Consider the following 22,004-nt stretch of genomic DNA (forward strand, 5'->3'; position numbering starts at 1 on the left):
TGAGAGCAGAGGTGAGGTTATCTTCTATCAGAGCTAATTAATGAAGGCTGTCTGCCTAAAGACATTTTCCTCCTCCCTGTGTAATCCTCAACACTGTAGGCGCAGCAGAAACACTCGTGCAACAACACCAGGGCCGCGGTTGAGCAAACACTCAGGCCAGAAGGGGCTGTTTACACGAACACATAAATTAATCAGAGAGTAAACACAGATACAAGAGCTGCTGGCATAATTCAAGACAAATAATCACGCAGCTCAACTATCTACCGCTGCGTAAACTATTGCTGGAAATGAGCGTGAGCTGAGGTAAGTGTCTCTACTTTTTCTGCATGATGCAACACGACCAAAGAGGTGTCTGTTGCTTTTTGTTCGGCAGACACGCACTGTCACAACACGCACGGTCGGTGACGAAAGCTTAGGCCGCTGACAATTACTGCTAGTCTCTACGAACAGCCATGATTGATTACAGGACACACCGCGCTGAACAATAGGTGTGAAAGTTCTACACGGTGCTGACGAGAAACTCCCTAAGCAACGTGTCGTAATGTGGCAATGATGTACGACATTTGGTTTGTGAGGGAGAGACGGTAAAGGAAGTACAGACATGCAGAGACAGATAATGTATACACTTGTGAGGGCGCAGTTTAGAGCAGGGCACAGAAAATGGTACAAGACAAAAGGTAGATTCAGGGAATGGAAAAGAACTTGTAAGTAATGTTTGTCAAGCTTTTATAGACCCAACATGACAAAACTGTGCTCGCATGTAGCCGGGATGTTTCCTGCCTCCTGTGCAGGAGTGCGGGTCTCGGATCAGACGAACGATGGTCATTAAGTGGACCTCTTCAAAAGAGACATTCTGGAGGTGACAGCGAGCTCTCGTCTCGTGTTGCTGGCACATGTACGGACCAGCTGTCAGTTTAATCAACACATTGATGAGTTTTTCCACAGGAAAAGCATTAAATGAGAGTATATAGATCAATTAGAGGCCTATTTTTCCGTGCTTTCCTTCATGCGTGACCTGAGTACTATTAAATGCTGGCCGTTACTTTTTATAATTATTGCAGTTTAAGTTGCTTAAAGTTCAATTAAACTAACATAAAATGACACGTTTAAGGAGGTAGTTTCTAAAGTATTTGTGTTACTCACATTACCAGCCTACAGTGTGCAGTTTTATCATCATTTGTTCCATCTGACATAAAATATAAAACTAAAACTCTGTTAAGAAGTTAAAGTTGCAACTGTAATGTGATTAGTTGTCAACTATCGAATCAATTGTCAAATATTTAGATAATCAATAATAGATTTGAGGTTTTTTTTAAGTCAAAATTTTTTAATCCTTGCGTCTTAAATGAAAACATTTTCTGGTTTCTTTACTCTTCTGTGACAGTAAAATGAATTACTATGGGTTGTGGGCAATGATCAACAATTAATCAATTTATACAGAAAATTACTGACCGATTGAATAATTAGTCAATCATTCAATCAGTCAATTATTTTCTATATAAATAACTGAGTGACTGAATAGTTAGTTTCAGCCCTACAAGATGGAGAGATACACTGGTTTTTAAAGCTGTTTTGACCTGCTACGCTCACTGTGAATCCAAATGACAGTTTATTATGATTTGGCTCCAGAGGGAGGGAGTGGCAGGCCTGTATGAAGCTGCCGAGGCTGTAATAATAAGCCTGAACAGAGTCACAGATACAAGAGTATTAAGGAAATGGAAACTAACTCTTTCTTTGCTTCCTGCTCACTAATTCACAAACATCCACAATTTACACATTTCTGATCCTTCCTGAGGTTACTGGAGTCAACGACAGTTTGTCTTTTTGCACGGGGCAGAGATGTACATGACTGCAGCAGCGGTTTCGGAGTGATTTCGTGTGTATGTGTGTTGCCTTACATGAGCTCCATATACATATTTGTCCAGCATTTTCCCTCCTAACGTTTGGCCTCCGATGTCCCACACCTGCAGGGTCACGTTCAAATTACCTGAAGTTGAGAAAAGAGACAGAAGTATCTTAGAAATATATATATATAAAAAAAGGATTGTGATTTAAATGTTTTAAAAAGTACAAATCAGCTCTACAAAAGAGGGATAGATGTTTCTGAGTTTAGATTCCCGCTTTATTCTCTAAAAATTGTTTTTGTCTTCAAATCAATAAATAAAAAAACTGTAAACTCAGGATGTTTTTGTACTTTTTTAAAATCATTAACTTGTTTATTTTAACAAAGCTCATAATCCTGAGAAAATAACGAGTCAGCTGTAACTGGAGCCTGTATTTTGGGTGAGCGATTTCTATAATAAATGTCAGCCTTGTTGATGTACATAATGGAAACAATAAATCAGCGATTAATCTTTCAGGCTAAACGCTCTCGCCTGGCAGGTCACCCACACCTCACATCCAAGAATATCCATCCCAGAGATTGAGGGGGATGAATAGGTACGCTTACCCTCTAATTTAAACGTTCTCAATAGCCTGGCAGTAAAAAAAAAAAAAAACTTCTTATTAGCCTGAGAAGAGCTGTTTGCATTGTGCCGTATCCTGCCAAGTTGGGAAAGTGAGGAGAATTATGTGCTGTTAAGGAAAATAGCAATAATTAAACACAAAATAAGAGGAAAAGAAGACTCTTGTCCCTGTGCCTGTGGAAAGAGAGAGAAGGGGTGAATGAGAGGGAGAGAGAGAGAGAGAAAGACGGGCACAAAAACCAAATCCAAATGAATATTTTCTTCCTCTGGAAAATGAAAGGGGTGGTTGAAAAAAAAAAAAAAAGTCCCAAAAAAAAGTGGAGGAGGGAGGACGAGACAGCGAGGAGTTTATGTTGGTGTGATGAGGGCCCTGCGCTGGGCTGGAGCGGCGATGGGGAGCAGAGCGTACACTGTGGACACGGCTGGACGACTCAACCCCTTCATAAGTCCCCTTTTTAAAAGCAGAGGAAGGAAACGCTGAGGTTCACAGTCACTACATCTAGACTATACAGTGTCAATGTAAAGCTACATTGAGGAGTGCAATGAATAACGGTTCTTTGGTGTTATAAAGAGCCATCCCCGCCCATCCACCGTGCTCGGACACTAGATTTATTTATGTTTCTGAGATTCACGCTGACTCAACCGGCTGACATTTATTCTGCTTTGCAAGAAGTAGAAACTGCGATTGAGAGCCTAACAGACAAACATTAAAACTGATGGCAATGTTAAAAAAAAAAAAAAAAGGCATTTTGATGAGATAAATGTCCTCAGTGTGACACGAAGTGGACGCAGACAAAGCCGCTTCCGAAAGTTAGATTTTGACAGAATTTATCAAATTTAAATTTCACCTCTAGTCATTCCCCTTACCGCCTGGACCTCATTGGTTTGGCAGAGACATCTGGAAGAGGTATTGTTATAAAAAGCACACACAGAGGAGGCTGTTGTGTGCCAGTCGGCCTCGCCTCACCTCTCTCTGCATTGGAAAATGTACATTAAGTTTGACAAGCTGGGCCTTCATGGTGAGAGGGGCCAATGCTGGCTATAGGCTGCTCTCCCCCCTGCTGCAAAAGACCCTTACAGCCCCATAGAGACCCGCAGAGCCACACAACCTCTCCAATACAAGGCAGGGAGGGGGTCCTAACGAAGTCTGAGACCACCCAGCTCGCAGAGCCACCCTCCTCTTCATCAGCTCATCAACACCCAATTCCCCAGAAAATGGGCCATTTAACAACTCCGGTGTTGGACGTGGTGTTGTTGCTGCCTCAGTGATACAGACGTATGTCCACTATATTAAAACAAAGGTTACAGTTAAACACTGTGATTGTTTCAGGAAAGAAACTTACTGGAAAGAGAAGTCAAACGATTAACAGCATTTGTTCGACTTCACATTAAGGAGTTGAGCCCAGCCTGTGCTGGTTGGCTCTTTTCATCCCGACTCCACCACAACATTTTTGGGGGTTTAGTTCTCCTAAGTCTCATAAGCTGAAACTGACACAAAATCAAAATAGAGTCCTTCAGCCAACTCACAAATCAGCATAACTTTTACTTTTAGCACTTAATTTGCCGTTGCTTAATGTTGTTTTATTAGTAATGAAAGAATGGAGGCACTTTGCAGATTTCTGGAGCTTAGACCTTGGCAGAGTTTTAGAAACGCTATTTGAAATGCTGAAAATCCCCATTTCACATGGTAGGAAGTAAAAATGGAGTGCTTTTCGTCTAAATATAGCATTAGTCAATAAACATTTATTTTACAGATCTGAGGGGGATACAGAGTGTGGCTTTATTTCTGCGGGTTCAACATAAACAAATAAGAACATGAATGTTTTATGTGGTGGGGGACAAAGATCAGTTGAAGTCGGGGATCAGCGATATGGATATAAAATGTTAATGTATTTACTCTATACTGTGCCCACAGAATTATGAGCAAGGCTCGCCCGGTTGGACATAAGCTGTCCATTGGCCTTGTGGAGTCTGCAAAAAAAAAAAAGTGTGCTGTTTGCTCTGGAGAGAAGAGCTTTCAGAGTGAATAAGCCTGAGAAGTGGCAGACACTCTACAATGAGGAGCTACCAGAAAAGACACATTCAGCTCCTGGGTTAACCTGAAGAACAAACTTGGCGTGGAAAAGGTAGGACGACAAAATATGAACAGTCTGAGAAATAAAAATATGACAGAATGTGAAAGAGGAACAACAGGCTTCTTTGTTAGACTTTCAATTAATATAAATAATATTCTGGGTCTAAATTACACCAGGCTGTCTAGGTACAATCTTGACGAACACGTATCCGCAGTATTTCATTGAATTAACAAGTCTGCACTCTGCCACTTTGTGTTTGTGCAACACGCGTGTCCGTGCAGAGTCTCCGAACAAGCAAGCTCTCTGAAAAGATTGTGAAGGTGTCTCACCTGGAAGGCTTATTCTCTTCAGAAAGAAATCCAGGCCAATGGTTTGTTTGTACTGCTTCCCAAAGGCCTCCTGTGCAAACCTGGTGGCGAGTGATGACTGAAACAGAGAAGACAAAAGGGGGAGACACGCAGAATGAGAGCCAGAACACCTCTGCAGCAATCAAGAGGACTGAAAGTATGTTATTTAAATCACAAATGAAAAAGAAAGTGCTTCCAGGAAAAAGAAACATTGATTCAGTTCTGAAATATTAATATTAAAACACATATAACATGGAAATGTAATCAAAATCACAGCATGGTCACGGGCAAAATGCAACATACTGCAAAACTCCTGTTAGAGTAAAATTATACAGTCTATTAAATAACATATTATGGTGGCTAGAAAAAGTAGAAAAACACCTTTCACTTTCCAATATTTAAAAAAAAAATGCCAGGGTATAATTTATCATGTCATAGGTTTTCTACAAGATTCTTTTCCGTGATGCAATCTTGAAATATGTTTCTGCTGCAGGACATTAATTTAATCATTACAAAATCCATTTTAAGTGACTTCAAAAACCTCATGATTGACGGGGAGGTACGCTGATGTAATTGTCTGCCTCCTCTGCTGTCTCACTTCTCAGCCGCAGTTCTGACAGTGAAAATCAACGCGAATTACAAAAACAGGTGTCGGGGTATGTGTCATGTCTCCGGACTGCAGACCTAATAATTGCCACAAATTATAAAACCTCCATCACTGTCACTGTCGTGTTTGAGGAGGGAAAAAAATAGCATGTTAGGGGCTCTCCTGACATCCATGGGAAATTCATAGTGCAGACTTGACATGCCAAGTTTAATTCATTTTGATGGATGAGGATGGGGATGGGGGAAAAAAATGAAGTGCTGAATGTCTACTAGCTATCTTTAGAGCCGTGTGCTTACATAAACACAACAGAGACGTGAAGCGATGGGATTCCCTGAGTGTTCATGTGGCAGCAAATGCATTTTAATGTGGTACTTGACAGTCACTGTGGGTTAAAAGGATTTAAAACTAAATTCTTTCTTTCAATACACTAAGCTTTCACTTGAGCCCCTGTCCTTATCTACCTCCACTCATGCTCAGGCGCTTCAGCCAGTAAGTCTGCATTTCTTTCAAATTCCTCCAGAGAAACAATTTTAAATTATACGAAAAAATGCTTATGTTTTACCCAAATCTTCTCCAAGTTAACAAGAGTCTATTTGGCTTTCCTAAAGCAATGATTTGTCTGTGTGGATGCCACCTTTATTGTCAAAACTTTATAACCTTTGCCAATGGCTTTCTTTATGAACATTTCCTTGGCAGTGCATAACACAGTTTTATCCACCTAATTTCACCTTAAGTTCTCTAACCTACAGACGTTTTTTCATCTCAGTCTGTGGAGCATGTCACAGGCTCACGAGTGACTGAGAAATTACTCGAGGTGACTGACGCAACAAGGAGAAAATCGGCCATTTAAGTAGCCCAAACAATCACTGACAACACAGGAATAACAAGCTCGGACAGCAAAAATGTATTCCACATGCTCGCGTTGGCCTAGTCGGCCATTTGTCTTGGCATTCCAGTAGCTTGGCTCTCCTCCCTCGACGTAGTCCTTTTTTTCCAACGTACAATTGGAACTAACCAGCGAATGTAAAAGCTGGCGTAATGCTGACACTCCAACAGAGAACAGCACAGGGTCACCAATGATACCACTGCCGGGAAATGGGGGAAGTTCTACTGAAACAAGAGACCGGGAGAGAGAGTGGAAAAAATATGGCAAGCTTACTCTGTTCATGTGATGCAACTCGTATGAGAGATGCTGCATCTTTGTTCTACTTAAACAGTTAAGACAGATATAAATGTAGGTATTATAGTGAAGAGTTTGACTGTAAATAATATTGCCAGTATGCCAAATCCATTAAAGCACAGGAACTGTAGCTCAAGCTCCTTTTTACCCTATGGGTTAGAGAACAGCAAATATTCTGAAGCGAGGCTTGTAGCTCAGGTTGAAAAATAGACCTGTGTGTAAGTTATGCCCAGCACCTGAAGAGCCTGGCTAAATGTGAGACTCCATATTTTAAAAACATCTTGCTCAGGTGGACAAGCCTCCCCACATCTCCCTATATTTCTGAATGGACAACCAACCGCAAGCAAAAATACCACTGAAAAAGCTGTCCAAGAAAAACCGATCCGATTGCAATTTGCTGAGCAAATTGACATTAATAAGGGGGGAAACGGCATTCAAGATGTCAGTCAGTGGTGCCTGCTCAAAATGGGGGGCAGGGCTCCTGTTTTCTGCCCAAAACAGACAAGCAGGTAAGTCATTCAGACAGTGACGAGCTGACACCTGGCAGCAGTGTGAGGAGGGTTATTAATGTAGCGTATCTACTGGGAACTGAGTTGTGTGTGTTCTCCGCCCCTCCTCCCCCAAAAGAAAATGTCGACTTTCCAGAATGAGAACATTCATTTTTCTCATTGAGTCTCAGCATTACTGCTACATTCATTTTCTTTCTCCCAGAGGAAGGACAGATTAGTTACGAGAGGGGATGTGTAGCTGAAAACCATTTGACGTCCCCGTCTTTACATTCACACACATTCACTCGGGGATACGAGATGCAGTGAAGACGAAACATGGCTGTATTGTCATGACAACCTCCTCGCTTTGCTGCATATGATTGCTCGGTGTGACAAGGAGAAAAAATCCCTGTTGAGACCTTTTTAATCTACATCTTTGAAATGACTTTGATAAACATACTGAATGATTCCGTGGACTAGTTTTGAGACAAACACTAGTCCAAAAGCTTGTGCAGATTTAGCAGAGGGAGACAATGAAACAAGTTATATTTGTTCATAAAGCATAATGTCCCCACACATGAATCTCTTCACGTTGTTATTTCATTCTATCAAATGAGGAAACAAACATGTCTCATGAGTGCTGTCCAGACACAATTTTCATAAACAGGGCCTCACTCTGAAGCCAAATACATATGGGGGTCCTTGGCCAGGAGGAGAGAGGTAAACTGATGGAAAACAACCATCAGCTACAAGAGCCAGGCTAAGCAACTGTCACACTCTGTGTAATACTGTACAGTGCAGCATTTTGCCCAGAGTTCTCTGAGCAGCAGTAGTGAAATACATAATTTGGCTATACTTAGCTATACTGTTATTCTCAAAAGGTGCTACTACATATGTGTGTTACTTATTGTGTGTTTAATTTGCTCACATATGTCGATGACTGGTTTGCATGACTGGTTTACAGATGTAAATTCTTCACAGTGTAAGCTTATAAACTCAGTAATTAGTTACTATACATCTGCCAGTGAATGCAGTTGTAGGCTGCGTGCCGGTGGTGCCGTGTTGTAAAGTGGATTAAGAGCTGGGTAGACTTAATAGGTTTAGAACAACAGATTTGTGTCAGATTTAAATCTATCAATCTATCTTTAAGACAGAATCTAAACTACATCTAAAAATATCCCACTAGATTCTCAAGATGAACTCACAAATCAGAAAAATGCTCTTTTTTTTAAAGGTTGTTACTTTTTCCAGGACTTCCCTGTACAGAAGTAGAGTTTTTAGCTGGAAAAAGAGCAGTTCTTGCATGATTTGTTGGTCTAATAACTAATCAATCCTCACATCAAAACAATTTGTGATTCATATGTTCAGTCCACACTGCTGTTTAGGAATCATTTTTCTCCCAGGTCCATTATCTTGCGATTAGTGCAGTATTTTTCTCATATAGTACTTTCCCCTGTCAATATTTGAACCATCTCTAGCGCTGCCTGCGATGAACACCCTCATCCTCAACCCAAGATCAGTGTTAACAGACAACCTTAAAAAAATCTGACCAGCTTTCAGACTTATACTGGTATAACCCTGAGTTTCTTTGTGATGTTGTTAGTGGTAACCAGGGTTCAACATTTGCCTCAGCCAAATGCTGGTAAAATATGCAAGTGGTGGAACTATTAGCTTCACTCACCAGCCAAAAAAAAAATGTAGCAGCTAGTAAAATGTGTTTAACTAGCCATGTTAATTTTGCACCCTGGTAGTTAGACTAGTTACCAAAGATTTGCTTAGGAAGTTGTCAACTAATGTTTAATTCCTTAATTTGACATAAAGACGATGGCTACTTACTTCCAGTAAAGGTATGGAAGGTTAGGAAAGAAGAAGAAAACAACATAACATTTGTTACCAACTGGGTGTCTCCTCCTTTACACTGCAACTGAAATTATCAACCAATATGTTTAAGTACATGCAGTTAATAATACAGGAAGCCCTTCAAACAATTATAGACATCTATCTGGACAAGATAGGTTTTACGTTTAAGTAGCAGAGCTGCACCGATACCATTTTTTCTTGTTGCTTGACTTTTATGGATGGATTTAATCATCAGTAACTTACTATTCTGACAAAAGGTTGTAATTATTAATAAGAAATACAGTCAACCTCTTCCAGCCTATCAATGCTGCTATTGACAACTGTAATGTTATTCCATGTCAAGTCTTATATGGGCAGAATTAATATTTACTATATTAATGAGATACAAATACAAATACAGACATATTATGGTTTTCAGTAACTGAATAAACAAGCTGTTCTCAGAGGAAAATAAGGTCCCCAGAAAACTGCCTGAAGCTAGAAAGGTGGCAGGGTCCGCCACATACAACACCAGTACAACAGGATGAATTGGTTTATTTAGTTTATGTTTGTTTATATTGTTCTTCGACAGTAAAGTTAATATTTACAAGTATGTGTGTTAATAATTGTTTACTACAGCGGGATATCGGAGCATTTAGCAACACCTCTGATCTGGGTTGAGATATTTAGCATTTCATTTTGACTTGACAACGTATATAATCTCTGTTTTTAATGTGGATGTTTCCTTTAAACGTCTCCAACAAGACAAAGCGAACACGTTGAACTGAAAGAAGAAGGCAAGACGACGTGTGTGTTCGCTACAATCCCGAACGACAGCTATGGCGTTTTATATCCCATTAAATGTGATTGTTAGCCATGGGGGTGTCGTTAGCTAGCAGTTAGCCAACGTAGCTACATTAGCGTCGGTCGCCATGGTGACTGAGAGGACAGTGCAGCGTCAGGATGAGCAACGTAAACAGACTCAACGGTCGTGTAACTGACAACAAAACACCGTCGGGCTTTGGAGAGTTTCGATCTGAATGTCTTGTCTTCTTCACGGACGTTGTGTGGCCGTGTTGTTAGTTAATTTGGGTGTCTGTGATGGTTCTCACCTTCCCACACGCTCCGTCTCCAACCACCACAATCTTCAGCTGCCTGTCCTGGCTGTCCTCCTCCGAGTCCGACATGGCGCAGAAACGTACCCCGACTTTATCTGTGGCAAACCGAAGCGCTGGGAAATGGTCACGGGTATGTTGAGTCCAAGTTATCGGGCTAATCACAGATGGATTAAACGACAGTGGAGTGGGCAAGCAGACGCCATTTTGACTCCAGTAACACCACTGCTCTACTCGGCATGATCCACTCACACGCTTCTCCCGCCACCAACACCGATTCTTCGGTTAAAAACGAGTTTAACAGCCACCAAAAACTAACTGAAAAGCAGGCAACCACGGTGGAGCATTTAAGTTGGTTAATTATTTTCAGTATCGCCACGAAGCTCTTTTTTCCTTCACGGGAAGAGAGATCAGAACCGGAAACCCAATCCCTGGCGCTGCGGTGGTTGCGTCCTGCGTGTGACGCGCTGCCGTTGTCATGGCTACAGAGGTCAAAGTGTAAGTAAAAAAAAACATTAAAATCAGAAAATAACTTAAAATGTCCCTCAACAAATCAACAAGTAACGACTTACTTAGGTATTATGCTTAGATACGTTTTTGAGATATTGAACTTTACTCGAATATTTACATGTTTTGCCACTTTATACTTTAAAAACCTGCTCATGAAATCTGCTGCTGCTGTACAAACTGTAAACTACCAACACAAAACACTGTATGAAGCTCTTAACCAGCATCTTCACCACGTATACAACAGTATCAGCAGTAATGGAGTAATATTTAGTCTGAGTGATCTGAATATTCCACTATATGTGTCTTATTTGAGATTTAACAGAACATTAATATTTTAAATCATTTATTATTTCGGCTCTCTCAGACACATCTTCCTACACAGTGTTCAGCAGCTAATCTGGAATTCTCAGTTACTAATTCCAAAAATGCACTTGCAGACACAAATTTGAAGGAATATAATTGTAATCATATATTTATATTATATGAGTATATTCACTTTTTCCCCTATTATCTAGGAATACAATATGACTTATTGAAGAGTTGTAATGTGCCTCTAATACTCCAACTGTATTAAGTTTTACTTGTCTTGTCATCTTACAGTCTGTACTGTACACACACACACGTTCACTGTATGTCATGTCAAACTGTGTCAGAAAGATCTTTTGGGGTTCTGATCTGGATTATTTAGGTTCACCGGCATGAAAACACAGACTTCAGCCATCAAACAGTGTGAAGTCTGAAGAGAGCCAACAAACACTTAAAGCCCTCTTATAAGAGGCACTGTGGAGTTTTAGAGAATAAATTCAAAGTCAGAATTTATACATTTACAATATCAAGGAGGTAATTATACAAACACATAAATATGTATTTTTCCATAAGTGAATAAACCAGCTGATCTCAGAGGAAAATAAGGTCCCAGAACACCGTTTGAAGCTGGAAAGGTGGCAGGGTCCGCCACATATAAACAGTAAAACAGTCTGAAAGTGTGTTGTCCTTTAAGGTCAGTTTGTTTATTACATTTGTTTAGTCATGAACATCATTCTATTCTGATTAAAACTACACAGTGCACCTTTAAGAGTTTTTGTTCTAACTCTGTGTTGTTAATCAACTCAAATTTTAAATCGTCTGACTTCTTTCTTTTTTTTTTTTTTACCCAGCTGTCTCCCACTCTCGCAGTTTAGAAGAACATATTTCCAGCTGTGTGATGCGATCGCTCAAGATGACACACTGATGTTTTTACCAAATGATGAATTACTTTTCTTGGCAAATTTTAACCGTGGTCTAAGTGACAAAATAGAACATTTTAAGACAATTATTTTGTGATAGTTCTCTGCAGTGAATTTCATTTTCCTTTTTCCAGATTAGTTCAAGATTCAGAATTAAAGCAATTATAGTCCCACTGGGGGAAATGTAGTTAAAGAGTCATGATTCAAGTTGGAATTGATTTAATTTCTATGCAGGAAACAGGAACACTGGATGTGTGTGGGAGTTATTTTGATTCTTTTTAAATATACATATATTCTGTTTGCAGTCAGGAAGATTAAACAAACATCACACTGACAATATTCTTTAAAAAAATGAAATAAGATAATTCATTAGGAATTAAAAGAATAAACGTGTGTGTCTTTGACCTTTAATTCATTCTTATTAAACATAAATCTGTCAAACAGGAGGAGTGGGACATTATTATGCTTTTTTTTTTATCTACAACCTGTGGAACTGAACATTTCCAGGAATATTTCACCTCTGTATGAAAACAGTTTAGAATATTCTCAACAGTTTGATGTTGAGCAATTTTGAAAAAAACCAAGATGCATTGTGCACAAAAATATAGATAATTGAACAGCTTAAAATCTCCCAGTTTCCTCTCCATCATCACATGATATCTGGTGCTTGGTGAGAGGTCTCTGTGTCGCTGACTGCAGCCTTCAGGCCTGCAGGGTGAGTCGCTCCTCGTCTTTCACACAGGAGAAAGATGTCGCTGCAGCATGAGGGAGGGATGAAGAGGAATTCACACCTGGGCCTTCACACTGTCAAGCAGGTGTCTGTCAGGTCAGTGAGCTCCACGGGGCTCATGAGGGTGTGATTGACAGCTCAACAGGACAGAGAGCAGCGCAGGGAAATTAGGTCTAATTGTTTTTTTGTTTTTTTTTAAAAAAAAGGTTGTGGACAGAAGAGATGAAGAGCCGCTGCAGCCTGAACGATCCTGTCAGTGCGTCTTTTCACTTCACTGGTTTGTTCTGTAGCTAATCGCCTGAAGGGAGAGTGTTTGATCACTTCTTCTTCTTCTGCCTCTGAAAACTGTGCAGACAAATTGGTTCAGCTTAAATTAATAAAGGACGGAAGGAGAGAAAGTGTCCGAGGACTCAACCTGTGATCGTTAATCTGTGTTTCGGTCTGTGTGAGGCGTCACTGATCCACGGAAATCAGGGAATACTGAGAAAAAAAAACAAAACAAAAGATCATTTGTTACTTTCACAGAATGATTAATGTTCATTCTTCTGATCATTTGATGGAAACATTATCAGTGACATGGGAACCCCCACTGTCTCTGCACTGAGACGACCTTAGTCAGGTGTTCAGTTTGCATGTGGTTAAAATATAATAACGATGGATAACATTTATACAAATAAAGAGCTTAAATGCGCTTTAAAATGTATTTATTTATTTATTATTAATTTATTTTACATTTAAAATCGTATTTAATTAATTAGTCTAGGCTGATGAAACGTTGTTAGGCCTGCAGGTTGATGCATGTTCTATTAGCCTGTTAAGCCGCTAAAAAATCATCTTTATTTAATTTGTTATATGCTGATAAATGTTTTAAAAAGTTGTCCTGTCACTTTTTTTCAAGAATTTTCATGTTTACGTGCTCTTTTAAATGTGACTCGTGATTTTGGGCGGATTATTTTAATGAAAATGTAAAAAAGTCTTTTTTAACAAAAGTTGATTCAAAAATAAAATCCACCGTTTTTCTATCAAAAAAAATGTAAAGAATAAGTCGAGTGTCTGACTGGGTCAGGAGAGAAAATGTAGTGATGTGGAGAACAGCAGTCAGGTGCTCTTCACGGATAAGAAGGTCCAAGGTCGTAAAAACACAAATGAGCAGTGACCGTGCAGCTCACTGTGAGGGAGTCTTTGGTCTGAAATCTGCCTTTTTTTATTAAATCGACATGTTTTGCAGTGTAATTTGGTGGGAAACCTTTAACTACAGTGAGACTTTGTGGTCGCTCCGCCGCAGATACAGTCTGCTGGGTGAAAAGGACACTGACTGTTCGTAACTGCGCGTATTTCTGATGCAGTGATTGTAAATAAACTTAAGTTCAGTGATGTGGAGCATTGATCGGCTCTGAATAACGTGTTGAACAATGCAGAGCGTTAAACACCAGTTCTATCATCAATAACGACTGAGGCGTCTCTCTTCAAATTACAGGCCAAGCAAGCGGCGGAAAAGTCCTCGACTCACATGGACACAGATCACTGCAGGCCAGAACAGAAGAGCTCAGAAAAAGTCAGAAGACTCGTGTGAAGATGGGATGAGGGGATTAACAAAATTTATGTTGGGAAAACTATAATTCCAAACCCGAAGTCCTTAACGGGGAGAAGGAACGTGTGCGTAAAATGGTCGCGAACGATCCACAAAGAGTTACAAACAGCGGAGAACATCAGGTTACTCGTGCGTAATGTGTGTTTTTAATTTATTAGATGCAAAACGGTGCAAATGGAATTCATACTCTGGGGTAGTCTCCCCTTTTAGTTAGATTTTTAGTTATGCTCATGCGTAAAACATCTCCATTAAGTATATATTTCCCGCGCCCTGAACGTAAATTCTAAAATAAATATTACTAATAATAACGGGGTCGGAATGGGGCTCTTGCACAACGATGAGGGTGTTTTTCATTTCAACGAAACCGCCGCGATTCGTCCCTCTATATCAGATATCTCCACTCATGCAGGTACGACAGGAAGTTATGTGGTCCGTCTCTGTCCTTTAAGCCTCCGAGCAGCCAATGAGGAGCATCGCTGCCGCCGACTGAGGCCTCGGATGGTTTGTGTACCTGCATCAACGAGATCAGATTTTAGGACATATAGGCGCCGGTGTGTTTTTTTTTTTTTCCTTTACCATATAGGGTTAAAGACGGAGCACTGATCATCCAGAACCCAGTGTGGTCCCTGGTCACGGTGCGGAGACGTGCGTAAAAGCGCAGCGTCTTTGCGCAGTGCGGTCGGTGCTAAAACACAGATGCTGCATGTTGCGTCCACAGAAATGAATCACATGTTTGTTTGGCTCTTTGGTGCGTTCACTGCCCTTATATCAGTCACATCTGTGGTTGGACACGAGTCTTCGTTTCGGCCTCATCTTCCACGCGATACACCTTTTTACTTCCTGATTTACAGCATCCCACAGGCTGTTACTGTCTGCAGGGTCTGTAGGTATTTTATAAGCTCAAAGATGGATAACTACTGTACGGCAGCTCCCTGCTGACCCCGACTTAACATTCAGGCTGTTAGTGGAGACAGAAGAACAGCTAAAAATCCTCCCGTAATACTTCAATTCCAGCAGCAGGCCGCAAATTAGAAAAGCTAAGGTAAAGTATTTCTCTGTCCGGGTTTTTCCTTCTTTTGCTCAAATTCAGGCGCAGTGACATGGGCCTCCTTAACCCCGGAATACTCCTCTCACCGTGTTGACATGCAGCCCTAAAGGTAGCTGTCAGTTTGCCCTGTCCAGGCAATTCATCATTGTGTGACAGGTGTTTGGGAAGAAAGTCATAGTGGTCCAGATGACACCAAGAAGCTGTGAGGGAAGTTAAAGGCTTCATGCAAACCTGCTTTATGCGCGACAATGCGCAGGAAGTACAACAATAACAACCTGATTTTAAAGATTCCCTAAAGCAGCCTGCTAAACAGAAAATTAGGTTTTCATGGAACATTTTTTTTCCACCTTATCTGAAGGTCAATTTGGATTTATTTAAATTCTGGGATGCTGTTTGGTGCGAAAAGAAGCGCGCAAAACATCGTGTTCATACCAGAAAGCCTGGCGCGTAAAACCCAGGATGTAGGATTTTATTCCCCTTTTCTTTTACTTTGCTAACTAGTCACTGATCATCAAGTCTACGTTTACTTGTAACTGAGAGCACCCTTAAAAAGTAAAAAACAAAAAAAAAACAAAAAACATTTTCTTCTTGTTATTCGATTAGAAAAATATTCCATTATTACACTTAAACATCTTTTAAATAAAACTGCATCCAAATGAAGATATAATGCCTGATATGTTTTAATGTTTTTCGTTCTAAACAGTCATTTAACACAAATAACACAAGTACATTTCAATTAGAAGTTGGTCTGTTTTAGCCTGCTTCCCTTACGGCCGTTAACACAAGAAAAAACTCGACTCTGTCCACACGGTAACGCTTATTTGCTTTGTTTGGGTTTTTTTTTAAACAATGAAATAATGTAACATAAATGCTCAAAAGTGCTGAAATAATCTTACCTTTACAAACACAGCAAGAAAAACAAAAATAACACAACCTGTAACAGAGACAGCTTTGAATGATAATCAATGGAATATGCCTGTTTCCAATCACTGCAGAGGTAGGAAGGCGCATGTCAAATATAAACCAACATAAGGTGACATTTTCAGTCAGTTGAAGGCCGCCTGGCCCTGAGAGTGAGGGTCCGGGGGGCTTCAGAGGTCCTTGAGGGGCTCCCGAGTAAAGAGAGGAATACTTTAGTGTTATGAGTGTGTCGCTCCTCAGAGGTCAACATACTGACAACTTTGTGAGGAGGTCCAGTCAGACTTCAGAGTCTACGCAGGATAAATGTCTTCTTGAACCGGGTTCCTCGAGGCAGACTCGTTTTATATGAAAGATGGAGTCGTTTGATTATTTGAGGATGTGAATAAAAAAGTCTGGGGAGCCCTGGTCAGGCCTGGAGGACTCGGTGAGGCAGAGGAGCTGTAGGTTCAGCCCCCCTCCGGTCTCCTCCTCTTGTCAGAAAATATAGAGTTAGTTTGATTTCCTGGGAGTAAAAATAATAAAAAATTGAATAAATACAGTCAGCGAGTTCTCACTGGTTCCCCGCGCACGCAGACAGTGTCCATGCAGGGAGGCAGTACGCGTACGGGTAATAGTAGGACGGCTGCAGGGAGAGCAGCGGGGGCCGCAGGATCTCTCCCGGGCTGTACTGTCTCTGGTCGTCCCGCACCAAAACTTTCACCGCCACCTTCTTGGCCGCGGGAGTCGACGCCATCAGGTCCGCGGCCATCTGGCGGCGTTTCGTCTTGTAGCGCCGGTTCTGGAACCAGATCTTGACCTGAGTCTCTGTGAGCTTCAGGGAGGCCGCCAGGTCTGCGCGCTCCGGCCCGGACAGGTACCGCTGGTGGTTGAAGCGGCGCTCCAGCTCGAAGACCTGCGCGTGAGAGAAGGCGGCCCTCGAGCGCTTCTTCCGCTGCTTGGGCTGGTCCAGGCTCTTCTCGTCCAGGGTGCTGGAGTCTGGAAGAGGGAGACGCACAGATAAAAACACGTGAAGTGAGTTCCTGTGTTTGTTTGTTGTTTTAGTGCTGCTGCAATCACATGTGCTGATTTCAAGTGTTTATAGATGAGACTGATAAAGCAAAAAAAAAAAAAAAAAGAAGGAATAATCATTTTGAAAGGAGTGTCCGCGCGTCAACGGAAGAGTTTCAGCTTCCATGAATTTATCTAAAGGTCGATGGAGTTCTCAAATCAAACTAGAAAATGTCTGCTCAAAGTTTAAATTCCTGCATTAGCATCACAACTACGCAGAGTTTATTTCCTTATAGTTTGCTTCAATCAGTGGCCTGTTTCTGGTAGTTTCTGACTGTTGTCCACAGTTTAATCGTGGCAGTGCAGAATAAATCAAAAATAAAACCAACAGGACGATGATAAATCAAAATAAAATGACAGCTGTAGTGCCAAAACTCGACTATGTATCAGGGTATCCATTTATAATCGTGCGTAAAAGTGGGCCAATCCGTGCGTAAAAGTTTTCAGGCGAGAGAGATTTGGCAACAAATAAAATAAAATAAAATAAACGGCCTGATAACCTCCAACAACACAATCTCAGCACTCATAATGATCCTGGAAAACTGCACCAGAAATATTCACCTGATATGTTTCTGATCAGTCTCGGCTCTTTAAGTCAAACGTGTCTGTTTTAAAGCCAGAATCTCGTTTATTCTGTAACATTTCAGTCTTTACTCACCCGTCGCATTGTTGGGCTCGCTGTCACTCTTCGTGTTCTCCGCAGCTGCGGACTCGTGGTCCGTCTCCTCCTGCAGACTCTCCTCCGGCACATCCGACGCAGCGTCTCCGTCTTTCTCCGACTTGCACGCGGCCGCCGTCTTGCTGTCGTTGTCGTCGCTCAGTCCCGAGTCCGAGTCGTAGCTTTTCTGGTCCGTCGGCTCGCAAGCCTCCGCGTTATCCCTCCGGGAGCCGCCGTTCATCTCCCCAAATATTTTCCAGCACGCCGTCTTGGAGAAGCACATGTCCAAATCTGGCAAGTGTCGACTGTCGTCCTTTTTGTTCAGGATGGCTTGGATCGAGAAAGGCATCAGCGAGTTGCCACGAACGGCCATTTTTCAAAAAAGCGAAGTTCTTTCTAGTGGAGTGATTAACCGGCCCGGATAGAGGAGGGAATGTCAGTTCATCCACATTTTAGGCTACTCCCTCCGTGCAGCGCTGCTGTCGCTTAACTTTTCTTCCCTCCAGTGTTGGTTCCTGGTCGCATCCCCGCGGGAGAAGCCGTGGAAAGTTTCTGCTACATCCGCAGGCGCGATGCTTCTCCTCCGCATAGCTCTGCCATCAGCCCGGGCTCTCTCCAGTCTCCGGCCCTTTTCACCCACTTTTTTTTCTACCATCCACCCTCACCTGTGACTGACAGGCACTCCTCGTCGCCTCCCATTGGCTCAGAGAGGAGGAAAGCCGTTTCACGATTGGCCACTGTAAACGACGTCATGCTGCTTTCAGCCGGGTGGGAAAAAGTTCAAGAAAAGTTTGGTGGAAGTTTTTCACAGGAGGCTGAACTGACACACAGGCTGCAACCACACACACTCAGTTCAACTTAAAAACATAATAAACAGGGGAGCGACTTGTTTATCTACAAGGCTTCTTATAATTAATTATCTTGCTGATTTTGATTAATGATTTAGCATCAATTAGGTAAAAGTTTGGATGGATGATTCTCTTGGCCTGGTGATGTTTACGATCCGTGCGGCCTGTGCGTAAAAGTCTGAGATCACAAGAAAGCTGATTTCAGCTGCAAAATAAAAACGGGGAGTTTGTGTCTCCAATTTTCCCTGCATCACCTGAATGCAGCACCAGGACAATAAATTCTCAGGACTTGTCATCTTTCGAAAACTTAACCCTTCGTCACCCGAACAGGTTCTGCTGGGACTCCGGTGCGTAACGCGTAAAATGTGGCGTTTTTTTTCTTTCCTTTTGCGCTCTGACCATCGTGTCCGGTTGTTACCGAATCACTCTTTACGCGTTTTTATTAAACACTCAAAGCTTCTCATTTTCTGTCACTCCCTGCATCATGACCAGGTAGGCCTCAGCTCGTGCGCAAAACCAAACTAACACACTGAAAAATCTGATCTGAAAACACAAAGTCAGTCGAGCTGCTGCTGAGACTGTTTCATTAAACATTTTCACAGGTTACATGATGATTATTGGTGTTTTTTTATGCGCGTGCAACGTCTCATAAACACTGACGTCTGATTCTTAGAGATTCTGGAGGAAGTGACACAACAAACACGTTTCATCAGCTCGATATTTGACCCGATCTGCGAGGATTCAATCTTAAACCGGCCTTTTATTATTACTATTATTTATTTGTTTATCTGCAGCGTGAAAAGGAAAACTTGTTTATTTTCACTTTCACCTGATGTTGAACATGTTTGTGAAACTGTAAAAGACGCAGAAATGGCGCATGTTTTTTTTTTTTTATTCAGCATGAACAAACATCTGTCGCTGCGGATCCGGATCGTGACCTTCTGCCTTTTTTTTTCACACGTCAGAGCAGAAATGTGTTCCAAACACTTCTTGAGATGATTTTTATTTCTGGTGAACAACACAAACAATCTCTCGGCTGAACGCGTGAAGGGAGATATTTAACTGAATCGATTTAATTAAGCTGCTATTTTAATAAATTATTCTGTTTCTGTGGAGGATTTGTTGATGATTAAGTTTTTAAATTCCCAATAATTCAAAATAAACTCTGAAAACTCCTTCACTCTAATTTAAATTAAAATCGATCATAATCGTTTAATAGATATGAATGAAAGTGTCCTGATGACTCCAGCGTCCCACTGATTGATCAAACTGTAATTAATATTGTGAATAAGCAGCATGATAAATATGTTAATGATGTAATAATAATAATAATAATAATAATAATAATAATAATAATAATAATCGCGTGCTGAGCTGTTCGAACTTTGTTTTTATTTTTTAAATGTTACAACTGAAAGTAAGAAAATATCAAAATCGAAAAATTGATTAAAGCTCAAACGCGTCAGACCAGATGACGGATCGCTGTCAGCTGCTGAAACGAGTGAAACTGATTATTAATAAATGAATCATTTTAATTTTCCATCAGGCTTTTTTCTGCTCACTGACCGTCAGACTGATCCGCGCAACGGATCATCACGAGAAACAAAACAACGACTCCTCGACTCAAATTAAATTAGTTTGGAAATAGACTGTATGTTTGTTTTTTTAATTCTCTGAACATTTATCATTATTCCTAATTCCCTGAATTCCTGATTAATCTTGAGTTTGCGGGTAAAACAATCAATGAAAAATGTGAATGAATTCCGTGTGTTTAAAACATTAACCTGAGAACTGAAAGATAAATATTCTCTCTCCTTCACTTCACCTGTGATATTCACACACTAAAGAAAAAACATGATGTTTGAATCATTAAGCTCATGAAGAACATTAGATGTATAATAATATATGATATTAATCTCTCAGTGCTGGACGCTTGGGTCCAAACCTCTTTGCGTGCAAACATTATACCATCTAGTGGCCAAACTGAACAAACTCTCCATCTTGACTTTTTGACATTTTGCACCTTCAGGGGGTCAGAAAACACACTCAGCTCCACTCGGAGCCACAGAGCCTGCACTGTTAACGGGAACCCTAAAAACACTACTGGATTATTTATTCTGCTTCTTAAAAAACTTCACCTCAACAGTCTGATTCGGTTCAGCTGCTTGGCTCCGGCTCCCTGAGAGGGTTTTATAAAACCATGTGGCATTGTCTTGATGAAAGTCTGCGTCGCCGCAACAATGAAAACACAAACTGGCGAAGAGAAAAGCTCAAACCACCGACACCGTCTGGATCTTTTCACACAGCCTCGTTCTTTCAGACTCAGTCTCCCTCCTCCTCCCCTCAAGGCCAACACACAAGTGCTGCATCACACAGTTTCTTCTTCTCTTTCCTGTATTGTACAACTTCTTCTTCTCTGTGGCCTCCAGGCAGGTTTTTTTTTTCCTGTTATTCATCCCACACTGTTGTCTTTTGTCCTAAAAAACCAGCCTGTAAGTGACCCGTACAACAAGGCTGATTTAGCCTGGGAGGGGGAAGAAAGAAAGAAAAAAAAAAGGAAAATAAATAAATGAAAAACTGTCTGCCAATTCTCCAACAAAGTGAGTCAGTGTGCGCCTATCAGTGTGATGTCAAGCAGAGCTCGGCGGGTTACTCTGTGTTTTGGTAACCACACTGGGAGGAAGAGTAATAAGCAGTAAGTAGCTGTAAGTGGCAGGAAATGTAAACAGCAGCAGCCTCGGACGGCTGCTCGCTGTTCATTCAGACAACTGCAGGGCGTGAAACACAGATCCACGGCCATGATTCCCACTCAGAGGACGGAACAAGTGATCAGCTCAGCAACTGATGATGTATTGATTTATGGATACGTTCAAATAGTTCAGTGAACAATCATCTAATTTACTGCATATATCTGAAAATAAACATCATATTCATGCCTGAAAACTCCAAATAAAGTCAATTAACAATAGTTTTCTCTTAATAATTCTCATTTAAAGCTGTAAGAGCATCACCAGACGGATAGTTCATTAAAATGTGACGTTTATCGGCTTATTTAAGACTTTCTGTTGCATTTATAGTGAATTAAAGTTATAAAAGTCAAATCATGAGCTTGTTATTCATCTAATCTACTCAGACACTAACATGAGAATACTCTGTTACAGGTCAAAGTACACTTAAAGGACCATTATGTAGTTTTGGTGAAAGATCTTAATGCCAAAACAAACTAAATAAACTTAAAGGACAACATAATGTCATGCTGTGTTGTTTACATGTGGCGGACCCTGCCACCTTCTTATTTTCCTCCGAGAA

General features: G+C 41.0%; 2 protein-coding genes and 1 long non-coding RNA gene across 4 annotated transcripts in view; 1 reads left to right on the plus strand and 2 right to left on the minus strand.

Annotated features, from left to right (window-relative positions):
• rab28 (RAB28, member RAS oncogene family) overlaps nt 1-10,566 on the minus strand; it is a 30,771-nt gene extending 20,205 nt beyond the window's left edge. Inside the window, exons 1-3 of one of the 2 annotated variants that reach the window (XM_037077218.1) lie at nt 10,114-10,562; nt 4,870-4,966; nt 1,899-1,987 (exon numbers count right to left, since the gene is read on the minus strand). In XM_037077218.1, coding sequence (XP_036933113.1) covers nt 1,899-1,987; nt 4,870-4,966; nt 10,114-10,188 — 261 coding nt within the window. In that variant the 5' untranslated portion in view covers nt 10,189-10,562. Of the gene's footprint in view, nt 1-1,898; nt 1,988-4,869; nt 4,967-10,113 lie in introns of both variants that reach the window. The other variant, XM_037077219.1, reaches the window with a different exon arrangement.
• Nucleotides 10,475-12,298, plus strand: LOC119007486. Its single transcript, XR_005071139.1, has 2 exons — nt 10,475-10,614; nt 11,784-12,298. It is a non-coding gene; the product is annotated as an uncharacterized LOC119007486 (long non-coding RNA).
• Nucleotides 12,299-15,877: 3,579 nt separating this feature from the next.
• On the minus strand, nt 15,878-19,097 carry nkx3-2 (NK3 homeobox 2). Its single transcript, XM_037077217.1, has 2 exons — nt 17,848-19,097; nt 15,878-17,117 (listed from the first exon to the last, which is right to left on the minus strand). Exons 1-2 carry the CDS (start codon nt 18,218-18,220, stop codon nt 16,693-16,695), a joined length of 798 nt encoding a protein of 265 aa, XP_036933112.1. The 5' UTR covers nt 18,221-19,097; the 3' UTR covers nt 15,878-16,692.
• Nucleotides 19,098-22,004: the final 2,907 nt, after the last annotated feature.

This window comes from Acanthopagrus latus, chromosome 18 (assembly GCF_904848185.1).
Source record: "Acanthopagrus latus isolate v.2019 chromosome 18, fAcaLat1.1, whole genome shotgun sequence".
Lineage (NCBI taxonomy): Eukaryota > Metazoa > Chordata > Actinopteri > Spariformes > Sparidae > Acanthopagrus > Acanthopagrus latus.

Bases quoted from the DNA above. Each gene is read 5' to 3' on its own strand.
- nkx3-2 (XM_037077217.1), bottom strand. From the start codon at position 18,220: ATGGCCGTTCGTGGCAACTCGCTGATGCCTTTCTCGATCCAAGCCATC. The intron at 17,118-17,847 runs GTGAGTAAAGAC...TCCCTCTTCCAG, and splicing joins CGAGCCCAACAATGCGACGG to ACTCCAGCACCCTGGACGAG.